This window comes from Raphanus sativus, chromosome 6, assembly GCF_000801105.2.
Source record: "Raphanus sativus cultivar WK10039 chromosome 6, ASM80110v3, whole genome shotgun sequence".
In the NCBI taxonomy this organism is placed as follows: domain Eukaryota; kingdom Viridiplantae; phylum Streptophyta; class Magnoliopsida; order Brassicales; family Brassicaceae; genus Raphanus; species Raphanus sativus.
The window spans coordinates 11111858-11135388 of record NC_079516.1 but is presented as its reverse complement, the minus strand read 5'-3'; the positions used below and the strand labels follow the sequence as shown (position 1 = coordinate 11135388).

The window sequence follows — 23531 nt, the reverse complement described above, 5'->3', positions numbered from 1 at the left end:
GAAAATTAAACATGAATAATGATATAAAAAATGAGGTAAAAGTATAATTTCCTCCAAACTACTAAATTAACCAGAATAAGTAAATAGTGTTTGAAAAGAACTTTGCAATGTATAACATATCTAACGGCAAATACAATCCCTTCGTGCTTTGTTTATGTACATAAATCATTTAACAAAATCATGACTAAGTACCAGAACTTCTTGATTTTGTTCCTCTTCCCCACTTGCGTTGGAAAAATTCATATGGTCAATTTCAACACTTTTCGCCTCAACTTCTGGAAAGTTTTTGCAAATCTTTATCCTTTTATTCTGGATAAACTTGATACAATGATGACTTTGTGCACCCCCGCGAACAGTTGCAGTTCTAACTCTTTCAACTTCCTTAACAATTTCCTTAATAAAATCAGCTTCGGGACTGCCAAATATTGGAACATAATTAGTAGCTTTATCTTGTGAATGTATTTGAATCAAAATATTCCACGTGATAAACTACTAGTTATGGAACTATAAGATATAGGAAAGATCAATGATATAAAAGAGCAGCGCATACTAAACCAGCAAATCGTTGTGTTCAAATCTCCCTATTGGTATTATTGTATTAAGTTTTCTTTTATGATAGCTAAACACCTAACAAGAACAGAAGAAACAGAATTGGCGCAACTATTTACCTTCTGTCTCTCAAGGACAAACCCATCTTGTTGGAGATACATTCTAGTGCATCCTTCCACTTCTTGATCTGATCTCCACTAGAAACCTTTGCTAGTGCCCAAAATTTGTCACCAAACTTGCCTGTTTGTCCTCTCACATCTCTTGCCTTAACCTTGTAAAAGATGGGAATGACTTCGAGCTTCCTTTTATCTGCACGTTTCTTTATATTTACCAGCTCATCCATGCACCAGCTGGATTCTGCGTACCTGTGGAGACATACGATCAATACATAAACTTTAGAAGACTTATTATACCAAAAGTCGGACCAAGACTAATTCTGAATGAAGAAATCAAAACATTATGAATCTATGGAGAACACCTACATGTGTTGAAGCGATTTGGAAAAAAATGAGACACATAAAAAGATTAAGTTCATGTTCATAATTATTGACAATACCTGCTAGAGAAGATTACCAGGGCGATTTTACACTCTTTCATCCTTACAAAGAGGTTTGTCAAATCTTTGCCCCTTTGCTCGTCTTTATCTATAAAGAACATGATCCCGTATCTCTCAAAGGCGTCTATGAGATGACTGACGAACCCATAGCGTAATTGGTCTCCTCGATAATTGAGGAACACACTACCAAAGTTGGAGGGAGATGAGATCATCATGGGGAAAGTTACTGTAAGTTAGTGTTTGGATTGTACTACTACAAATGATGAATATTTATACATGGCACAAGAATCATAGCAACTAATTTAGTTACATGTTATTTTGGTTATGAAGTTCGAAGTCAAGTGGTTGCAAATACTATACTCGGAGGATTATGAAGGAGAATACGACTTTGGTCATTTGGCAGTGACTACTAGATTCTAGAAAACAAGCGTGTAAGTTTGAGTCTGAATAAAACCAACAAGAGAAAAGAAGAAAGAAAAAGGAAAAAGGAAAAAAGGAAAAAAGGAAAAAAGGAAAAAAGAAAAAAAAGAAGGTTTACGTCTGCGTATGATTCACACTGAAGTACACGGTCTCACGCGGCCCCTATTAATGCAAAAATGACTTCTCGAGTCTCGTGCATTTCTTTTGGATTATCTTTATTAATTTAGACATGTTTTTGTCTACATAATGTTACAGGGCGTTTCAAGATCATCTCCAACTCCTCTGTAAAATAGTAGAGAAAGCATGAACAAATAAAATATATATTACTCTACATTTGGAACAATGCTTTTTTGTCTGTTTATAACTGCATTCTTCACTCTATTTTGCAGTAAATTTTGCAGTACTCTAAGCCTCAAACTTATTATCCGGTCAGATATCCGAATTTGGACTAAGATAGTAAAAATTTGAATCCATCACAACCGAATCTGAATATTTTGATTTTTAAGTTTATCTTTCAAATATAAAATTTTAAAATTTTATTAATAACTATATTTGATATATTCATATATATATAATCAGTTTTATAATATTTATTTTTATTTTATAATATATATATATTATATTAATATATAAATCGTTTGAATAATATTTTGATTTATAAATTATTTTTAAATTTTTGGTATTTGAAACATATTTTTATTTTTAATTAGTTTACTAATCGTATCCGGATATTCGCAGATAATTTAATATCTAGACATGTATCTTCGAGAATCCAAATCCATATATTAAATCCAGAGACTAATAAATATATCCTGAATTCCCCGGATATTCGGATCCTTCTCACCCTCAACATTTAATGCCTTTACGAAGTATTATTACATTAGAATTTTTTATATCAAATTATGTAAGAATCCAAAAATGCTAGATTTTTATCTCTGTTAAAAACGCAGTTATTTTTTAAAAGGTCATATTGATGAAATATTTTTTTCTATTTTAAATTTAGACCAATACAATTTGTTTATTTAGATATATATATATATATATATATATATATATATATTTGTTTAAGCTAAATTTTTGAATTTTCAAAAAATAATATGCTCGACTGTATTTTTATAACTTATAGTAGTATTCTGTTGACAAAAAAAAAAAATATACTAGTATTCTGACGTTATAATTAACAAAACAATTGTTGAACAAGAATGCATTTTGTTTATGCACTATGCTATAGTTTTATAATAAAAATTATTTTATTAACTAAAACTAAATAAATATTTTTATAATTTAAATTAAAAAATTGAATTATATACTATGATTCGACCATTTCTTTTCAGTTTATTCATAATGCCATATTAGTCCTTGATTTTAGTCTTTCATTATAATTAATTTCGACCAAACAAATAATTTAAGAAATATTCCATAAGTAAAAATAATTAAATTAATAATCAATCTCCTCTATCATTTCCATTTACCCACTATATTTACTATTCTAAAAACAATTTACTACAATTTCCTAAAAACATACTCACTGTGATTTTTTATAGAGAATTTTTTTTTTTTTTTGATAACTCTGGTATCTGGGCAGCCACATTCCCAACTATCCCCCGAAGAGGGTCCAGCGCCCCACGGAAGGGATGTTAAATCCGTTGTGGCCAAGGCTCGAACCCAGGTGGCGGGCAGTACAGCTGTACCTCCTTTTTTATAGAGAAATTGCTTGAAGTATCATAAATTGGCTATCAATTTCCAAAAATACATTAACATTTGGATGTATGATTTAGTGTTTATTGTTTTAGATTTAGTTGTTGGAGAGTAGGATTAGGTTTATAAAAGTAACGAAAACTTATAAGAATTTAACATAGTATTATTATCATTCAAAATCTATAATGTTTTTCTTCTAGTTATATTCTCAGTATGTAATTTATTTGAGGGATTTGTCAAAATGACTCAAAACTTGATTTTAAATAGAAAAGAAATCTCAAATTCAATCAAATGCAAAAGTAACTTAAAAACCTAGTGAAATTACAACAGCTTCTTATGTACAAACAAAAAACATGTATTTAGTTTTACCATTAAACCCTCCGTTAGAGAATATTTACAAATAAGTCCTCTCTAGGAAGACTTCTGTATAAGTTTTCTCGTTCAGTACATCTTAAAAATAATTTTTAAAAAATTATAAAAAATATTTTGATGGGTAGAAATTGAAATAATGTAATAAATAAATATTTTTCGGTGATGTAAATTCAGTTTATCTAAAATTGAATTATTTTCAACATAGATGAGTGAATGTAGATTGGTTCATGAGTCATTGGTTTAGGGTTTGAATCATATATGTCAAAATATCTAAACTTATCATATAAATTTCTTTTGGATTAAATACTTCGTTAGAGAATCAATAAATATTTGAAATATTTTTGGTATTTTGAGTATTGTTTCGCTATTTCAGATATTTACATTTGACTATTTGTATTTATTTTCAAATATTTAGACAACTTCAGAATATCTTATACATTTTGGATACTTTTTGGATATTAAATTTAAAAATAGCTACCATAATTAAATATATAAATCTGATTCGGATATATTTGAATACCCAAAATATTCCTGTTCGGATCGGGTTTGGTTTCGGTCCTTAGATACGAAAAAGTTAAACCCGTTCAGCTATTTTACCAATTTTGGTTCAGTTCGGTACTACTTTTTGGATTGAATTCCGTTTGGTTCTCCGGGTTAAAACTTTTTTCCCAGCTCTAATTATAATCAATGCTTTAAAACCGGATTTGAGCTCTGTTAAAACATGGTTAAACTCGCTAGATCGCCAACCCAATTTTGATATTAAAACTCAGTTTTCTCATTAAAGTTAAAAAAATAAGATAAAATTGTATTTGCTTAAAAAAAATTTAAAATCTATCTAAATAAAGTAGTTTCCATTTTATTTTATTTTATTTTATTTTTGAAATTTTCATTTTATTTTCTTATCATTTTTAGATTTCTAACAGTGATACAAAAGTTCATAAAATAATTATATATCTATACATATATTTATAGTTAATTAATTTAACATTATATTAGAATTTAAAATCCGATTCAACCGGTTAGACCGGTCTGACCATTGACTCAGATAAACAATTACAATTTGAGTCATTTTTTGGTCCAGTTTTCACAAAATTGATTATAGAAAAAGTTCAGAAGTTAATTTTTCAATTTGTTTTTGTCTTTTTGTTGCTAATAAGCTAAACACTGTCTGTTCTGTAGTGCTGAATTTTGAACTTGTGCAAGACTTTATAAAGTCGACAATTACATAAAGAGCTTAAAGAAAAGTTCATTTATAGTGAAAATTCATTTATTATAGAGCTCAACAGATTTTTTATAACTAAAAATAAAATTCAAATTTATAGTGAAAATTCATTTATTATTAATATTCTTATTGATTATTATGTCATATTACGTAACCGATGAAATGGACCTATTATGATTTTTATGGTAAATAAAAATGGTATTTTTCTTTTAATAGTGAAAATGTGTCTCATATTTAAACTTAATAAAACACAATCTAAGTGATGATTTTCACTGATAATTTGTAAAACAAAAGTTCTATGCTATTTTGATAAATTTATAATTATAGTATGTATTATATTATAATAGAAGTAATATATAAATTAAATATAGCAATATTATATTAAATTGGTAAATTAACCTTTTAAAAATTTTTTAAAATGCTTTCATTTAAATAAATTATCATTTACCACTAAACGTGTTAAAATTGTTAATTATGTAATATTTTTATACAAAAATAAAGTCTCTTAACATATGTTAGAATTTTATTCATTTTTATGTACATGAAAAATATATAAAGAAATCTGACTTCTGTATCATATAATTATAAAATTAAATGATTAAAATCTGCTATAATAGAGTTTACAAGTATCCCAACCGAATATGCCTATTTAACCATAATTGTCCATGAAATCTGCCAACCAAAGATATACACATATTTAAATATTAAATAATTTATATTATTAAAAAATATGAAGTTTTCGAAAGTATTTTACAAATGTGTCGTTGTCATTTAATTTTAAGGAAATACTATAAAAACAAAATATGCCAGAAATTAATGGAAACAAAATACTGTCTAATAATCTATTATATTAAAATAGAAGTTATAACCTCATTTCATACGTGATTTTGAGTTGGTCCATTTTTAAACTTTTTTATTAAATGCATTTTAATAAGACTAATAATATATAAAATCTTTGAACTATTTATTCATAATATCTTTTGATATCTTTTTTAAAAAATTAACATATATATATATATATATTAAAAATTTCGAAAAATCTATTAAAAGATCTTAACAAGATCTTAATTTTCAAAATTATATGTAAATATTTTCAAAAATTTAGTAATTAGTTTTGAAATATTATCATACATTAATATATGCAGTTGTCTTTTATGAAATGAAAAATAATTATTATATCTTAATTTCATCTATTATATAATCATAATCAATCATGTTAATTTTTTATTATATTGAATTTAATATGATAAAATTATATTAAATTGATAATTTATAAATTTTATTTTTCATAAATATAAAATATTTATGTTGAAATATAATATTATGATAGAACGGCTTAACATTAACAAACTATATACTACATGTATAAAAATTAACATATCTTTCACCTTTGTATATAATAATATATCGTGTAAAATGAATAAACATAAGAAATACTGCTAAAAAAAATTCAGTTTTGAAAAACGTGTAATAACTAAACGCAAATATGTTTTTCATGCACATATCTTATATATCAAATAACTAAACGCAAATACAATAAGATAAATATATAATAAGAAGCAACAAATACATATGATGGTTAACCAGTTGATTATTTGAAATAGTTTTATAAATATTTAAATATTAGATTAAAATTAAAAATGTATATTACTAATGATCTAAATAAATATATATATATATATAATATATATGCATATAAAACCGAAAATAACACCCGCACAACCGTGCGGGTCGAGATCTAATTTTATTATTTAAAGTATAATGTATCTTAGTGTTTTTACGTGAGTGCTAAGCTTTTTTTAAGAAAGACGTGAGTCATATGCATTATACATCTCATTTTTACATACATGTATAGTTTGTTACACTAAAAACTATATGAAAAATATTCACCTTATAAACTACAACGTGAGCAGTGCCGGCCCTTGTACGAAGCGAAGGAAGCACATGCTTGTGGCCGTATAATTTTTAGAATATTTTCGGCCACATTTTACAAATATCCTCTTTAGTTTAGTGGAAGTGTATATTTCCAAACTTCGTTAAGATCATGGGTTCGATTATTTTGATCTACAATTCATTTTTTCTTCTGTTTTTTTCCTTTAAAAAGTGGCCACATTTTTTCTTCTTGCTTCTAGCCCTTGCAATTCTAGGACTGGCTCTGAACGTGAGTCACTCATTCATACATAGTATAATTATAATCATAGACTTTTTCATGTTTAAAAAAAACCATGGAAGATGTAGTTCAGCTTCTACGAAATTGTGAAAAATACAATCATTTATGAAAATCCTTTAACAAAAAAAAAAGAAATATTATTGGAAAGCCAATAAGATATGGAATTCAAATGTAGATTTTTTTTTGTTTAAATAAAATACTAGCCTTTGATGTACGCGCCAGCGCGGATGTGTTCTTATTTTTAACTTTTAACAATGTCATAAACATAACTGTTTATGTTCTTGTTATAGATTCATAAGTTTTGACAATGGTGTGTCTTGTTTAATGTTTTTTACGTCCATTTATGAATATTTATGAATTATGAGATTGTGTTTTTTTATTGTGATTTTATTCATTTTAATTAGTGAAGTAAAAATTAAATTGCTAAATATTAAAGTTTTTGTTTTTATGGGTTTTATGAAATTATACTAATAATATTGGGATTTAAAGTTGAATATAAATTTCATATTTATATTGATATTTTAAAAACAAATACATTATTTAGATAGGAACATAAAAAAAATAATGAAAGCAAGTTAGGAAAAAAACAATTGTACCACATTTTTCAGAAAAAAACTTCAGTATAATTTTGTAAAGAATAAAAACCCAGTGGATAAAAGAAAGAGTGTCATTTTCTAAGACAACACCTATTTGGAAAAAAACGACTCAGACAAAATCCCATAAAAATAGTTATGTGCTTTCAAAGCACGGATCAAAAATATTTTTATATTTAAAATGTGATAATAATTAATTGTGTTGTGTGCGGCATAAAATTATTTGTAGTTAAAATTATAAAATCTAAAGTGTTATTATGAATTCAATAAAAGTGGATGTTACAAAACATCTATATAACTGTCGATAAATATATGTATTTGAATTATGAATTTATATTTATAATATGATGTTTTGATATACATTGTGTTATAATGTTAGTCTTAATTTGTTTTAGTGGTCATTCAGTTTAAATCCAGATTTTGATCAAAGTTAAAGAGAATTATTTTGGTAGTTAACAATAAATTTATATCAAAATGTTACTTTTATCTAAATGTTATTTAATAGTTTCTAAAAACTCATTATTTTATTTTAGAGTATAAATTAATGTTTATTGGTCTTATATTGGATACATTTGAATAATTAACTATTATTTTGATATATTAACAACAAAAAGAAGATGTTACATCTATTTTATATGAACACAAACATTTTTCGTTGGAACAAATCAGAATAATTAATTTTTTACCTGTTTTGACAAATAGAAAGAGAAACTAAACTAATTTAATATAACACATGTGATAAATTAGTTTATTGACTAAGAGCATTTCCACTTCTATTTTTCACTATAAATAAAGTTTTGAATAAAATATTTCAATAGTATTATATTTTCTACTTTAAAATAGAGTTTGAAATAAAAATGTTTCAATAGTACTATATTTTCAACTCTATAATAGAGTAAAAATGAATTTATTTATTTTGAAGAATAATCTATTTATCTTTTGTTATTACTCTATTTTTTTAATTCTAAAATAGAGTATTATTGGATTAGAATACAATTCTATTATACAGTTACTCTACTTTGAAGAATAAAATAAAATGAATCGTTAGAGATGGACTAAATCACATTCATGTCACTAAAAATAAACAATAAACTTAATTTAGCGGTTAAGTCGCCTCCAAATCACTCAATGCTCTATTTTTACTTAGAAAAGTTTTTCTCTGTTTTCTTTGAAAAATATCTTCACTAAACAATAACATCCAATGTAACAGAGTTTGATTTGAATACAATTTCACGTTCATTACAAAAAAAACTTATAACTTTCATTTATATCATATAATATTTCTTTAAAATGTAAAAAATCATAAATGTTATTATAGTAATTTATCTGTCAAATTAAAATATACATAAATTATGAATAAAAAATCCAGGTTCTTATAAAGTTACAAAGTTACATAACTTGAAATCATCTTCCTAATTTTTTTTCCTTGAATTGAATAACAACGCCATTAAAGTACAGAATTTGATGTATTTTCTAATTTATAAACAATTCTGATCATTTTACATCCCAAAACTAGTGTCTTCACATAATCTAAAATGTTTGTAGATTTCTTGAAACTAAAAAGCCATCTCTAAATATACTAAGATACATGCACTAATTATTTTCTCTCATCTATACTATTAAAGCAGAATCCTATTAGTGCATGCACTAATGATTGAGATTCTGCCTTTGGGTTTTTAAGTTAATTACAAACCTATGGCATTACCTTATTTCTTTCGAAATTAAATAATCCAATCTACATCTATTATTCCACCAATCATATTCAACCAATCTTAACAACCAATCACATCTATTACCTCATTATTTTTCGAAATAAAAAGTAACAATTCGACCCACTTTATCTCAACCAATCATATGTAACAATTTTTTACAACCAATCACATCCAAGCATGAATAATTAAATGATTATTTAGCGAATTTCATATATCACAGTTGTTTATATGTCACTTTACATTATGAATTATCCAAAAATCTTACACCAAAAAGAAGTATCAAAAATATTTCATACTATAAGCCTTTTTAAGATGCTATACACATTAACTAACTAAATTTTTTATTATTCTAACAGCTATTCTTCACATTTTTATTAGAACCAAGCCAAAAAATCAGAATTAGGGGTAAGCATTAGGGTTTAGTCAAGGTCTATTATGGTTTTGGGTTTCCGGGGTTAGAAATTACAACCCCATTGAGGTTTTTAAAAATTTTGGTTCGGATTCAGTTCGGATTTTTGCGGGTTTGGATAACCCGTTGAAATTATTTTAAAAAATTTAAAAATTAATTATATTTTAAATTTCTCAAAATCTAAAAAAATATATATTACATATAAGTTTGAATAATATATGCCAAAATAAATAAACTCAACATATAAATTGGTTTGACATCAATATTTGGATAGATAATCAATAGATATTTAAGTATTTTTGGTGTTTTTGAATATTTGTTTCGCTATTTTAAACATTAACTTTTAGAAAATTTCAAAATATCATATATTTTTCTGCATATATTTCACATATTAAATCTAAAAATAGTTAATATATCTAAGTATATAAATTTATCCGGATACATTCGGGTACCCAAAATACTCTAGGTCGGTTTCTGTTCTCTAGATAAAATTGTATTTGAACCCATTCAGATATTTAACCAATTTCGGTTCAGCACTAATTTTTCTGATCGGATTCGAGTTTTTTGCCCGGTCCTAGCCAAAATAGTCAAACTGAAACCAAACCAAATCCAAATTCATAAGCAACCGAATGGTTCATATATCTTTGATTGAAAAGACGAAAACCAAAAATTAACCAGAACCAAACAAAAAAATAACAAAATAGAATTAAATAGAAAACATTTCCACGCTTTTAATAAAATTTGGAAATCCATTATATTACAAAAAATATCTATTTTTTAGCTTGAAAATATAAGAAAATGAGCTAATCTTATTATCCAAAAACATATTTTATTCAAAATAATCATAAAATAAAATTTAAAATTTATATACATCTTTCAAATCAAAATAATAATCTAAAGATGATTTATATCCAAAACAAATATTCAAAAATATACATATATTCAAAAATTTATTTTTACTAAAATATTTTTCAATAACCATTATTAAAGAATGTTTTCAATATATATAAGAAAAACACAATGCAGAGTCAAATTTCATATACCAACTTAAATTATGGTCATTATATTTTACATTAAATTTTAAAAATATAATATATGATAGTCATATAAAATACTATTAATTATATCATTACTTATATGATAGTACATATAAAATATGAATATTACTTGTGAGTGTTTATGTTACTAAGGTTTTGAGTAGGGTTGGGCGTTCGGATACCCATTCTGGTTCGGTTCGGGTCTATTTGGGTTTCATGTTTTCGGGGTCAAACATTTCAACCCCATTCGGATATTTCTAAATTTTGTTTTGGATTCGATTCAATCTTTGCGGGTTCGGTCCAGGTTGCGATAACCCATTTAAATTATTTTTAAATTTTAAAATTCATTATATACTTTAAATTTCTCAAAATCTAGAAACAAAATAATATATTACATATAAATTTGAAAAAACATATGTCAAAATACATAAACTTAACATATAAATTGGCTTGATTTAAATATTTGGATTGATAATCAATAACTATTTTAAGTATTTTTGGTGTTTTGGGTATACTTTAACTATTTTAGATATTTACTTTTGACTATTTATATATATTTTCAAGTATTTAAACTAACTTAAAATATCATATATATTCTGGATGTTCTTATATACATTAAATCTAAAAATGATTAATATATATCAGTATATAAGTCTATTTCGGATATATTCGGGTATCTGAAATATTTTTGTTCGGATCGGATTCGGTTTCAACTCTCTAAATACAAAGTTTTGAATAATTTGGATATCTAATCAATTTTGGTTCGGGTTTGATACTATTTTTGGATCGGGATCGGTTCGATTTTTTGGATTCGGGAATTAACATGAAAACCAAATAGCAGTATATTTCATAAAAAATATACATTCATGCGGACGCGCGGGTTAAAATCTAGTTGTCACTAAAACAGTTCATTCACTCCAATAAAATAAGATTGTATATTTTCCAATAATAGTAATAAATTTAGTACTAATATGTAATTACAATAACATTTTAAGTACATATTATATGAATGATATATGACCAATTTGTTTTATGAAATACATCAGTTATATAAAATTTTAATTAGATTATAGTATTTAAAGTTAATTGTGTAAAAAAATTCCCTTATAATTTAGCTACAATTTTATTAAAATGAAATTTGCACATAAAAAAAGAAGAAAGCGGGTAATAAACTAGACTTCTTCTAGTATTATTTTATGCATATGTAAACATATAGCTCAAATTTGAAAATTAGTAACATAATTAGGCACAAACCAAATGCCTAATGTTAAAGTGTAGTATATTTTTAAACATAAATAAAGATAAGAAAAATATTATTAAACCAATGTTTTATAATACAATTTTTAAACATACATAAAGATAAGAAAATATTATTAAACCAATGTTTTATATTACAATCTTTATTATTAATATGTTGACAACAAAATTAATTTATTAATATTTCTGCGCATAGCAAGCACTAGCAACTATAAAGAAACATATTTTTGGTAGAAAGGAAACATAGAGAAAATGTTCGGGTGCAGCAACCAGAAAGAAACATATCTTTTTCTTTTTCTGAACAAAGAAACATATCCTTTGTAAAAAGGAAACATATCCTTTGTAAAAAGGAAACATAAAAAAAATGTTTGGGTTTTGGCATGTAGTGGGGTACTTGGGTATTATAAGACTTATCGGGTAACTGAAGCGATTAAATCAAACCCAGTCACTCTCTAGTTTCGCCCTTCAAACTTCAGTGAAGAAGAAAGAAAGTAAAGTTGAGATCGTAAGTGTTCTTTCGTTCTGCTCTCCCTGTTTATATTTTTTTGGGTTTTGATTCTTATATTCTTACCTGGATAAGAATAAAATAGAGAACTTTATGTAATTCGTGGATCCTCGATGACAATCTGAAAATCCCAGTATTTTTTTTATTCCAGAATCTCATTCCTCGAAAATCAATATTATTCAGAATATATCGTTTACATCACACTCGAATGATGAGTATTATTATTATTTTGTGGTAAACTCTCATCAGATCCAACATGAGCATGGAGATGGCAAAAGAAAAGGCTGATGAGAATCAAACTTGGAGAGACCTTCCCTTAGAGCTTCTCATCTCAGTAATGACTAATCTTGAAATCGAAGACAACGTACGAGCTTCTGCCGTATGCAAACCTTGGTACGAGGCAGCAGCGTCCGTTAGAATCGTAGACCAGCCTCCTTGGCTCATGTACTTCCCAAAATCAAGAAACTCTTACGAGCTTTACAATCCATCAAACGCCAAGAGACATGCAAAGGAGCTGCCTGAATCACTAGCTGGCTCTAAAGTCCGTTACTCTAAAGACGGATGGCTGCTCATGTGCAAAAGCTTTTCAACAGATTTCGTCTTGTTCAATCCATTTACTATGGATCTTGTGGTCTTGCCTGATCTTGAGCTGTGGAGTGGCTACCAGTTAGTGGGATTCTCTTGCGCTCCTACGTCAAGCGATTGTGTTGTGTTAACAATCAAAGACTATGATCCAGGCCATGTTACAATCCGTACATGTAGTCCGGGTGAAACCACGTGGACTTTAATGCACGTCTCGTCTCAGTTTCTTGATGCTAAACGTAACTATGTTGTCTTCTCAAATGGTTTGTTTTACTGTCTAAACTTAAGAAACTGCGTCGCGGTTTTCGATCCGTCTTTACGGAGTTGGAATGTCCTTGACATACCGCCACCGATACGTCCTGATCACATTGATGATGAGAGCTGGTGTGAAGGTAAGTTCATGGTGGGTTACAAAGGAGACGTATTTCTCGTATGTACATTTGGAAATGCAGAGCCGTTGGTGTTTAAACTCGATATTACACGACGTGTTTGGGAGAAGAAGGAAAATATTGGTAGTTTGACGATCTTTGCGAGTATTAATTCATGTGAATCGAGGACGTATGTCCAGGAGGGGATGTTGAGGAACGGTATCTACTTTCCTAAGCTATGTGGCAATGAGAACCGGTTCGTAAATTATTCGTTTGATGAAGGGCGATACCGTCCGCGTGGGCACAATGTTAACTGGGGAAAGCAACGATCTTCTGAGAACATTTGGATCGAGCCTCCTGAGAACGCATTGGAGCTAATATAAGAGAAAAGTGTCAACGTATTTATCATGAGTTTGGTGAGAGTTAATAAATTAGATTAAAGATATATATGTGTTTTCCTCATCAGTGTGTTTAGTTGACTCATTGTGATGCATCCATTTTAAAAATGAGAAAAAACGTTCACACAAATAACAATGTCTATGATTCTTGGCTGTGATTAAAGCATATGAATATCCAAGTAGTGAACTGTTGGCATGTACTGGTAGAGACAATGGGTTAGTGAGAGTTGTCACTAGTGCTTGGATTTTTTTTTGGAAAATCTGTAGTTATTTTAAAATTCTTTATTTACTAAAGTACAAGTCACCTGACGAAAAACACGTCGAATTTGTTTACAAAAGAAAAAAAGTAAGTAATACCTAAATTCGTAATTTTTTTTCACCACCACTTTTCGTTCTTGTTGATTTTACTATCTTTTTCATAGATTCATTCTCCTTTTGTCGAATTCTTCCTCTGATCAAAAACAAACTCGATATAAATTTATGACTATTTCATTTTAATATTTTCTAAATGATCATTCTTAATTTATATTCACTTTTCTCTCATTCTCAGTTAATAATCTCTTTTAATTCATGGGAAATTACCACTAATACAACTTTCAAGGTACCACTTTTCAATTATACATTAACCAACTATACCACTAGATTTTTAATAGCAAAATGACCACTATGTCCCTAATTAATTAAATCTAAAACCACCGACGAAATCACATTTGACGAAGAGAAGAGTACGACTTCATCTTCTTCCTTGCAGTCACCAAGCTTCATCTGCGACCATGGCCGTTCTGTGTCTCTTCGGGTTGTGTCCTCCGTTCATCCGCCCTAACCACTGCTGCTTCCATCTCGCGCCATCTCCTCAAGTCCAAGCCGTATCGTCATTCCGAGAGCTCACATCGAGCAGTACAGATTGATGACAAAAATCATAAGCAAGATGCAGCGGTTCGGAGCCGTTTGGAGTCTAATCGAGGAGATGAGGAAGGAGAATTCTCACCTGATCGAGCCAGAGCTGTTCGCCGTTCTCGCCGCCGAAGGCGTCGAGGTGTGTTATACATTGTATCGATTAGGTGATCTTCTTGATTTAGATTCGGAATTGGGATTTTTAATGTCTTTGGTGGTTGTGATGGTGTGTGATAGATAACATATGTAAGTGCGATTAAGCTGATGCACGAGAAGACTAAGTTTCGTCTGCACTCTCACGATGTGCCGTACGGATCCGGCAGTGGTCAGCAATCTGTCACTGGTTTTCCAGGCGTCGTTGATTCAACCAGCTACTGGGTACTTCCTTTGTTCCTTTACAACTATACAGAAGATCGTTTTAGTTTTTTGTGTCTTTCGATAGAAATTAGAACAACACATTAACTTGCAATTTCATATCTGAAGTTATGGTTTAATGAAGCCATGAAATAAAAAGGCTTTATGAACAGTGTTATGTGCTATGTTCAAGGAAGTTGAGAGTTGTACTCTCCAAGTAACTTTTACTTAAAAGAGAAACATATGATTTTTGTGACGCTTTAGTGGTTTGTATCTAAGTTTGCTTCTGATTCTTTTCATCTCAGGATTCATATTCAGGCATAAACTTATGGAGCGGTTGGGTATCAAGGTTTTGTTTATTTCCTGAGTTGTATGTACACTGGGCGGTTAAAGCCATTTCCTTTGGAGGTTTCAACTTGTGTTGACTCTGTTTGTGCTCATGATTCTTGTCGACCTGCTATTGATTTCATCGTTGAGTTGATGTTTGCTTCATCCATTCTACAAGTGCCTGAGCTTGTTTCATCTTTTCAGGTGTGTAAATGAAGTTTTCTCTTTGTCTTCTTGATTCAGAGATTGTTTAATTTTAACAGTTTATGTTGTGTGTTTGCAGCGGAGGCTTTGTAACTTTGTGGAGAAGTAAAAGCCATGAAAATGTTTGATCTGATCATCTGGTGTATCTTTATAAAGACATATAAATCTCTTGTAATAAGTGTTTCTTCACGAAACTAGTATTTTCTGAGTTTTATAAAGGTTTATCAGGGGTTGTAAGTTATATAATCTCTTCATGAAACTAGTATATATGAGTTTTATAGAGGTTTATAAGGGGTTATAAGTTATATAATCTCTTCTTGAAACTAGTATATCTGGGTTTTATAAAGGTTTATAATGGGTTATAAGTTATATAATATCTTATAAAACTAGTATATCTGAGTTTTATAAGGGTTTTAAGGGGTTATAAGTTATATAATCTCTTCATAATACTAGTATTTTCTGAGTTTTATATAGGTTTATCAGGGTTTATATGTTATGTAATCTCTTCATGAAATTAGTATATCTGAGTTTTATAAGGGTTTATAAGGGGTTATAAGTTGTATAATCTCTTCATGAAACTAGTATATCTGAGTTTTATAACGGTTTTTAAGAGGTTATAAGTTATATAATCTCTTCATAAAACTAGTATTTTCTGAGTTTTATAAAGGTTTATCAAGGGTTATAAGTTATGTAATCTCTTCATGAAACTAGTATATCTGAGTTTTATAAAGGGACTCTTTAAAATAGTATTTGTAATATATAAAGCCTTATAAAAGACTAAGAATCATTTATAGTGACTTTATAAGTATTTATAAATTATACCCCATTATAAATAATTTATAATTTATTATAAATAAATGGTTAATAAATAATTTATAAACGTGGCAGATTCTAAGGCACATGCGGACAACAAGCAAGGCTCCACCGCTTCAGAAATTTTACATACCTTTATAAATTATTTTATAATCCTTTATAATGGTGTATAAACTTTATAATTTATTGTTATAAACCCTAATAAATTATTATACAAATCATTATAAATTGTTTATAAGGTTTTCTAAATGGTTATAGACTCTTTTAGTTGATTTATAAACCTATACAACTTTTATAATAACCCTTATAAATTGAATATAAGTTTTCATAAAGTTTTTATAAACCCTTATCAATAGTATACATACCCCTTATAAATTATTTATAAACTTTCATAACTTTCTTATAAACATATATAAATGGTATATAGATTTTATAACTTGTTTTATATGCCTATTAATGGTTTATTTAATCTTACAAATAATTTTACATATCCTTATAAATTGTTTGATATTGGTGTATAAACTTTATAAATTATTTTGATAAACCCTTATAAATTATTTACATACTCTTATAAACCCTTATAAGTTATTATACAAACCATTATAAATTGTTTTATAAGGTTTTTTCAATGGTTATATACTCTTTTAGTTGATTTCTAAACCTACATAACTCTAATAATACAATGGAGAAGCTCTCTTGAAAATTGAAAACAAATTGATTTATAAACTCTTATAAATTTTTGTATAAACACCATATGAATTAATTTATGAACTTTTATAAATAAAGGGGAGTTAATTATGATCAGTAATGTTTTAATATGATCTGAGGAGATGGTTGTCCTTGAGGATGGAGTCGTAGTTAGAGAGGAGTTGGTCATAAGAGGACTTTAGGAGATTGAAGTCTCTCTCGAGCTGCTTGGTTTTCCAACGAGCATGCCGGTTTTGAAACCAGACGGAAACTTGCCTAGGCTGAAGACCAAGCATCTTGGCAAGCTGAGTCTTGCGCTCTGGCTCCAGCTTGTTCTCTGTCTCGAAGCTTTTCTCCAGTAGAGGTACCTTTGAAATCATCAATAATAATTTTCCAATTAAGAATACTCTTTCTCAACTACCAGATACATAAAAACAGAAAAATAAAAACCTGTTCATGAGTAAGGTTGTCGGGTGTTTGCTCGTCATAATAGTCGTAGTCGTAGAGAAGATTGTCAGGGGAGCAATAGAAAGGTCTTCTCTTTGATGATTCCTCCATGTTCATCATCGATCCTGCTCCATTCCAAATCAGAGACCAAAGTTAATACTAACTTCTTGGCATGTATTTAAATTTCGTATACAAAAGCCAAAAGTCAAAGTTCAATAATGAGTGAAAAACAGAGAAAATAATAACCTTGGACGATTGGATTGAGATTACCGACGAACAACATGATTTGGATTCCATCAAAATCATGCTACACAAAATCGAAATCAAAACCACTTGAATCATTCCCAATTATAGAAACAAAAACCAAATTCTCTTCAAATCAGGAAGAATCAAGCACCTGAAACACTAAGAAGTTACGAGCCTTTAGAAGTATCCATATCGATCGGAGCTTCCCATTGCACTCTTCCCAATTTACAACCCTATTTTTGATACGCAACTGGTAATCAAACGAGTAAAACGAAGCTGTACCACGACGACGACAGCGGCACTCGTTGAAGACAACGGCAGCCAAGCAATGACGATGTCGATTTCGATGACGATCAACGGAGAGGCAATGACGATCAACGGAAAGTGAGGAGATCTAGCGATGTCGATGAAACTGAAGAGATCGGAGAGGCGATGGAGATGAGATATACGGAGATAGAAGATGACAATGAAATGGGTAGTTTAGTCTTTAAACCATTCATCAATGTGGTATTTTTGAAAAGTCTATTTAATTGGTGGTATATGTGAATTGTGGTACCTAACATAGTGTATTTTTGAAATTTCCCCTTTATTCATTTCACGTAATGCACTTGAGTGTGTTTCTGTTTCAAAACTTAAACTTTCAATAAATGAATAGAGATCAAAGGTTTGCAGCAATCAAGGAAACGATATGCATCTCAAAAACTCTATTATCTACAAAATGAGTATTTTACGAATCTGTTCTTTCTATGTCATATCTTTATGAAATGATTTATCTTACTTCTGCATTAATAAAAAACCGGAAACAAAGAGGGAAGAAGAGAAAAGATAAACAAAACAAACCAACATTATCTGCTACAAACATAGAACACGAGCAGAACCATAAATGAAAACAAGTGGTATCCTTAGTTATTCTCTGATTCTCTCGCATATGTTACTCAAATTGCTTTTTTTGTAGCTTTGAAGAAATCCTATCCATTGGCTAACAAATAATGATGCATTAGCTACTCTACCGAGGGAAAAGAGAATGAACAACTATGTGATTCAAATTGGGTATTTACATATTTGTGTGTTTTATGCCTTACTATTTCACATATCTATATCTATACTATTAAAGTACAAGCATGTTTTGAATTTTTACTCTTTTTACCCCTACCGAAGAACATTTCCTTTGTATTCATTAAAGGTATTCTGGACATTCTACGCCAATTTCTTCTTAATTATTTTTTGATTTGTCATTAATCACCGGTTTCCTAATTTAATTTAGGCCTGCGATTATTTCTTTGTTTGATATTGCATCGATTATTTCCATGTTTGATACTGTTATTAACCACCGGTTTTCTAATTCTAAAATTATTAATTTTTACAACAATCATTATCATTTAGAACGATTTTGAAAAATATAAATATATTTTAAACAAATTTCCAACTTATGATCACCGAATTTGTCTTATCATTAAAAAAAATCACAATATTAAAAATACCGGGTTACAAACCGGTAATTCGTTCAACCGCAGATCCGAGTCGGGTTTCAAAACACCGATCAAAACTATAAAACTGTTATATTGATTTATATTTAAAATATCTAATTCAAAATTAAAAACCTAAAAATACATGTACAATATAGTTTTAACCGAACATAAACCCGGATATAAAACACATATATGAGACGGGTTATATAAATGCATATACAAGACGGATTATATAAATGTGATTATATAAAATTTTCACCAAATATAAACCCGCGCTTTGAAAGCGCGGGTCAAAATCTAGTACTCTATTAAAATAGAATCCTAAATTTATCTACTATAAACGTTATCATTAAATTTTGGACTCTTTAAGATTTGTTAGACATATACTTAATTTATGTTGATTAATTAAATTGTTGCTTAATTTAATTAAGAAGTTTTTTTGTTGCTTAACAACAACCCATGACCAGCCCATTACCCAAACAAATTGATATTATAAATTTACAAAATTATTAAGAACAATCATGAACATAATTTTTTAAACCCAGTCACAAACCACACCTAATTTGACATAATTGAACCACACAAAATCATTGTCTTTTTTTTTTGACAAAAGACTATTATATTACTCAAAAATCATTGTCTTCAAAACCAGTAGTAAACCAACTGAAATCAATCATTTATAAATCATTTATAAACCAGACTTTTTAACCCAGTTAGTTATAATACATATATATATATATATACGTATAGTATACCATTAGCACAAAGAAAAAGCTAAAGTGAAATCAAATATTTATACGGTCACGAGTCAAGCTCTAGAAATAAACAAATACAGCGGAAAACTATTTTTTAACAATTTATTTTAGTAGAAATTATAGTTCTAAATATTTTTATATATTTTATGTATTTATAACTCTTTTTAAGGGATGCGAAGATTTTGGAATTCGAAAAAAATATGACCCACTTCTATATTATTTTAATTAGAAAATTTAAAATTTTGATCAAACTATTTTATTAAATTTTTATTATAACCACAAATATTAATTTTTAATCTAAATTTATATTTAAATATTACAAATACATTATTTAATTTAAACAAAAGACTAAAAACATAACATAAATATCCGCCCGGTCGGGCGGGTCAAGATCTAATTTTTTTTTATAACAGAGCATATTAACTTATCTACAAACTAAGAAATGCATTTACGGTCAATCTTAATGCGTGTCATGTGCTTTCATATATTAAGCTCTGAAATTTTGTTAACTTGCATGCCTCATTATAAATTATATACGATATCTCTTCATCATCGCTTCTCTGACAAGCAAGGCGGACTCTATCTCCTAGGAGGACCTGCTCCATATTTGTTTGTTGAGTTAACGTCCTTTGTTCCCATAGACTCCAGTGCACTGTGCACACTTCCTGGCAACGACCTCTTCCTCTTTTTTTTTTGTTAATGTATGTGAATCTTCATTAACTAGTAATGATACAAGGAGATACAATGAGTTTTGAAGAAATCGAAACCTTAGAGCATCTAATCAAAGCTTATTAAAGCATAAGTCTTAGATTGATTCAATGAACAACCATAGTCCTTGAACCCAATGTTTTTGAAACATTGTTTTTCACAGGCCTTATATAAATTATCTTACATATTTAAACTAACTGTTTTTTTTTCTCTTGGAGATATACAGTATGCTATTAGATTCTTCTACCGCCGAAGATTTATGGGACAATAGCAGTAATGAACGTTTGGCATCCGAAGGTGGAACAAGCTAACGAGTTTAGTTTGGCGCAGGTGTGGCTCCCCGCAGGTTCCTATAACAACGAACTCAACAGCATCGAGGCCGGATGACAGGTAAGTTTCTAATCAAAACAAAATTTAACTAACTAATTAAATTCTTAAGTAACCAGTAACTATTGTTGTGTAATTTAATACGTAACTATTTTTATTCTATTTTAGATTTATTCCAATTTATACATGAATTATCAGCAATAACAATAAGGAAAACAATGACAGGATAATTAGTAACCATAATTTGGTTTACATATGTCTAGTGTTTGTTATTTCCTAACTACTCTAAGTGAGTCGATCTGCTTTAAATATGATGATCTCCTTTAAATATGTGTTATTTTAACACGCTTTCTTATATTTTAAATGTTTTATTATAAGATAAATTTTCATATTTACATTGATTTTCTGCTACCTAATAGAAATTGTGTTCTTTTCTCTTTAATATTATATTTTTTAAAATAAAGATTAATTTTTTCTTTAATTTTTACTTAATTTTTACTTTACAAAAATCTCATATTATTCTCTTTTACTTCTATCCTTACAAAAATATAATCACTCTTCAAAGAACTAGTGTTTGGATAATGACTTAATATCAGGGACCCTTATTGATGAAATAGCAATTAAGATCGGCAGATTGTGTATGTTTTTATGCGATGTTATGGTTCTCAGAGGGATGTTTGTTTGTGCTTTCTACTATCTCATTTTGAATTAAATAACCAACAGATGAAATTAGAAATTAGAGTGCCCTTTCATAGAGAATAAAACTGAACAAAAAACAAAATTCGGCTAAATTTCCATAACCATTTTTAACTACATAATTACTGAAACTTCGTATTAGCAAACACAACTAAAAGAATGAACTTTAGCAACAAAAAGAAGAAAAAAGTTTTTAAAAATTTACTTAAGATCCAAGGAGAGATGTCCAATGTAAAGATGATATAGTACAAAACATTACGTACAAGAGTAATGTTTATGGACAGAGAGTAAAAGCAAGAAATATACATACATGTTTACTAATACAAACATTCATATAATCATCATCGGGGTTAATATCTACAAATGCAAGCAGTTAGGGGATCCTATCCTATGTTTTACGTGCACATGTGACTCAAGTGGTGCATGCACATTTGTTGAACGACAAAAAGTTGTCAAGTCTACTGAATGTATGATATTGGAGGGCAGACTCTACTCCGATATAGATTAAGGTCTAACATTAGGGGGCTACTTTCCTCTCAGACTTGGACGTAGGTTTAGCAAATCTCTCCTTGTCAACAGGACCCGGGAACCACACCAGCAAAGTGAGTCTAGGCATGGATTAATCTTGGTAAGAAAATATATGTTAATTAGCAATAGACAAGAACGGCAGTGTACAGTGTTGCGCTGGATATTACAAGGGTATTTTGATAATGTTATTGGTAGTCTAGTGATATTGAGCTATGTAACGTGAACGCGCCGAATAGATGGTGATGCGAAATTAGATTTGCAAATGTATTATCTAGATCATTTTGTTCGAAACCGGTTTATAGTTCGAATTTGATGTCCTTCGGGATTGATCAATATAAATATATATATTAAAAGAATAATATCTTTAATATAATTATATTTTAGAATTAACATTTAAAGTCTAAAAGAAATTATAACCACATAAAAGAAGTAATTGTGGGTTTTTCACTTTTGTGAATGAGCAAAACAATACTTAGTTACTTTTTTCTATATTTGCTCTCCATACCTCGTTGGAATCTGAGGGAAAGTGGTGAGAGAGTAGAACTCTTCCTTGCCATCTACATTTTCCTTTCTCTTACGACCAACGAGACGCGGATTCTCCTAAGACATTACATCTACCCTGTAACTACCCTGCAACTTTCAAATTGCTACCTCTTTTACTTTTACTCTTCATCAACTGCTCACTCCCTTACCTTTCTTGTTAGTGTTGACAGCTTCATCATCTCTAGTGAAGTTAAACAGTTTAGCATCTACTTCCGGAGGCTCTCAGACTGAGCTCACGATCCAGATATGGAAGGTTAGTCGGATTTTTTTTTTGTTTGTTTTATTACTTAAATATCAATATATTTTTCTAGTATTCAAATATATATATGTGAGCAGGATCCAGAGCCCGGACCCTGTGGTTAGGTGTCCGTTTCAGCAATGGGAGTGACCTTACTCCGATAGGTTACTGGCCATTGGAGCTTTTCACACGCTTCACTGACCACGCAGAAAACATCCAGTGGGGTGGTGAAATCGTAAACCTTCATGTCTTCGGCTGGCATACATCTACTCAAATGGGGTCAGGATTTCTCCCAGGCAATGATAAAGCCGCTTACATGCGTGATTTACAGACTGTCAGCATACACGAATTTTAGGCTGTTTCCGATCTCAAAGTAGGAGCGACAAACACTACTTACTACAACATCGAAAAGTACAGCAATACATGTTTTGCTTATGGAGGACCTGA

The 23531-nt window shown here is 29.0% G+C and overlaps 2 protein-coding genes across 2 annotated transcripts; one reads left to right on the top strand and one right to left on the bottom strand.

Moving 5' to 3' along the window:
• Nucleotides 1-64: 64 nt before the first annotated feature.
• On the bottom strand, nt 65-1565 carry LOC108810528 (disease resistance protein RBA1). Its single transcript, XM_018582633.2, has 3 exons — nt 1106-1565; nt 669-914; nt 65-415 (listed from the first exon to the last, which is right to left on the bottom strand). Exons 1-3 carry the CDS (start codon nt 1318-1320, stop codon nt 166-168), a joined length of 711 nt encoding a protein of 236 aa, XP_018438135.1. The 5' UTR covers nt 1321-1565; the 3' UTR covers nt 65-165.
• A 10717-nt stretch (nt 1566-12282) lies between these two features.
• Nucleotides 12283-13973, top strand: LOC108838991 (F-box/kelch-repeat protein At1g57790-like). The gene is made up of 2 exons (XM_056989903.1): nt 12283-12500; nt 12750-13973. Exon 2 carries the CDS (start codon nt 12757-12759, stop codon nt 13831-13833), a length of 1077 nt encoding a protein of 358 aa, XP_056845883.1. The 5' UTR covers nt 12283-12500; nt 12750-12756; the 3' UTR covers nt 13834-13973.
• The last annotated feature ends 9558 nt before the right edge of the window (nt 13974-23531 follow it).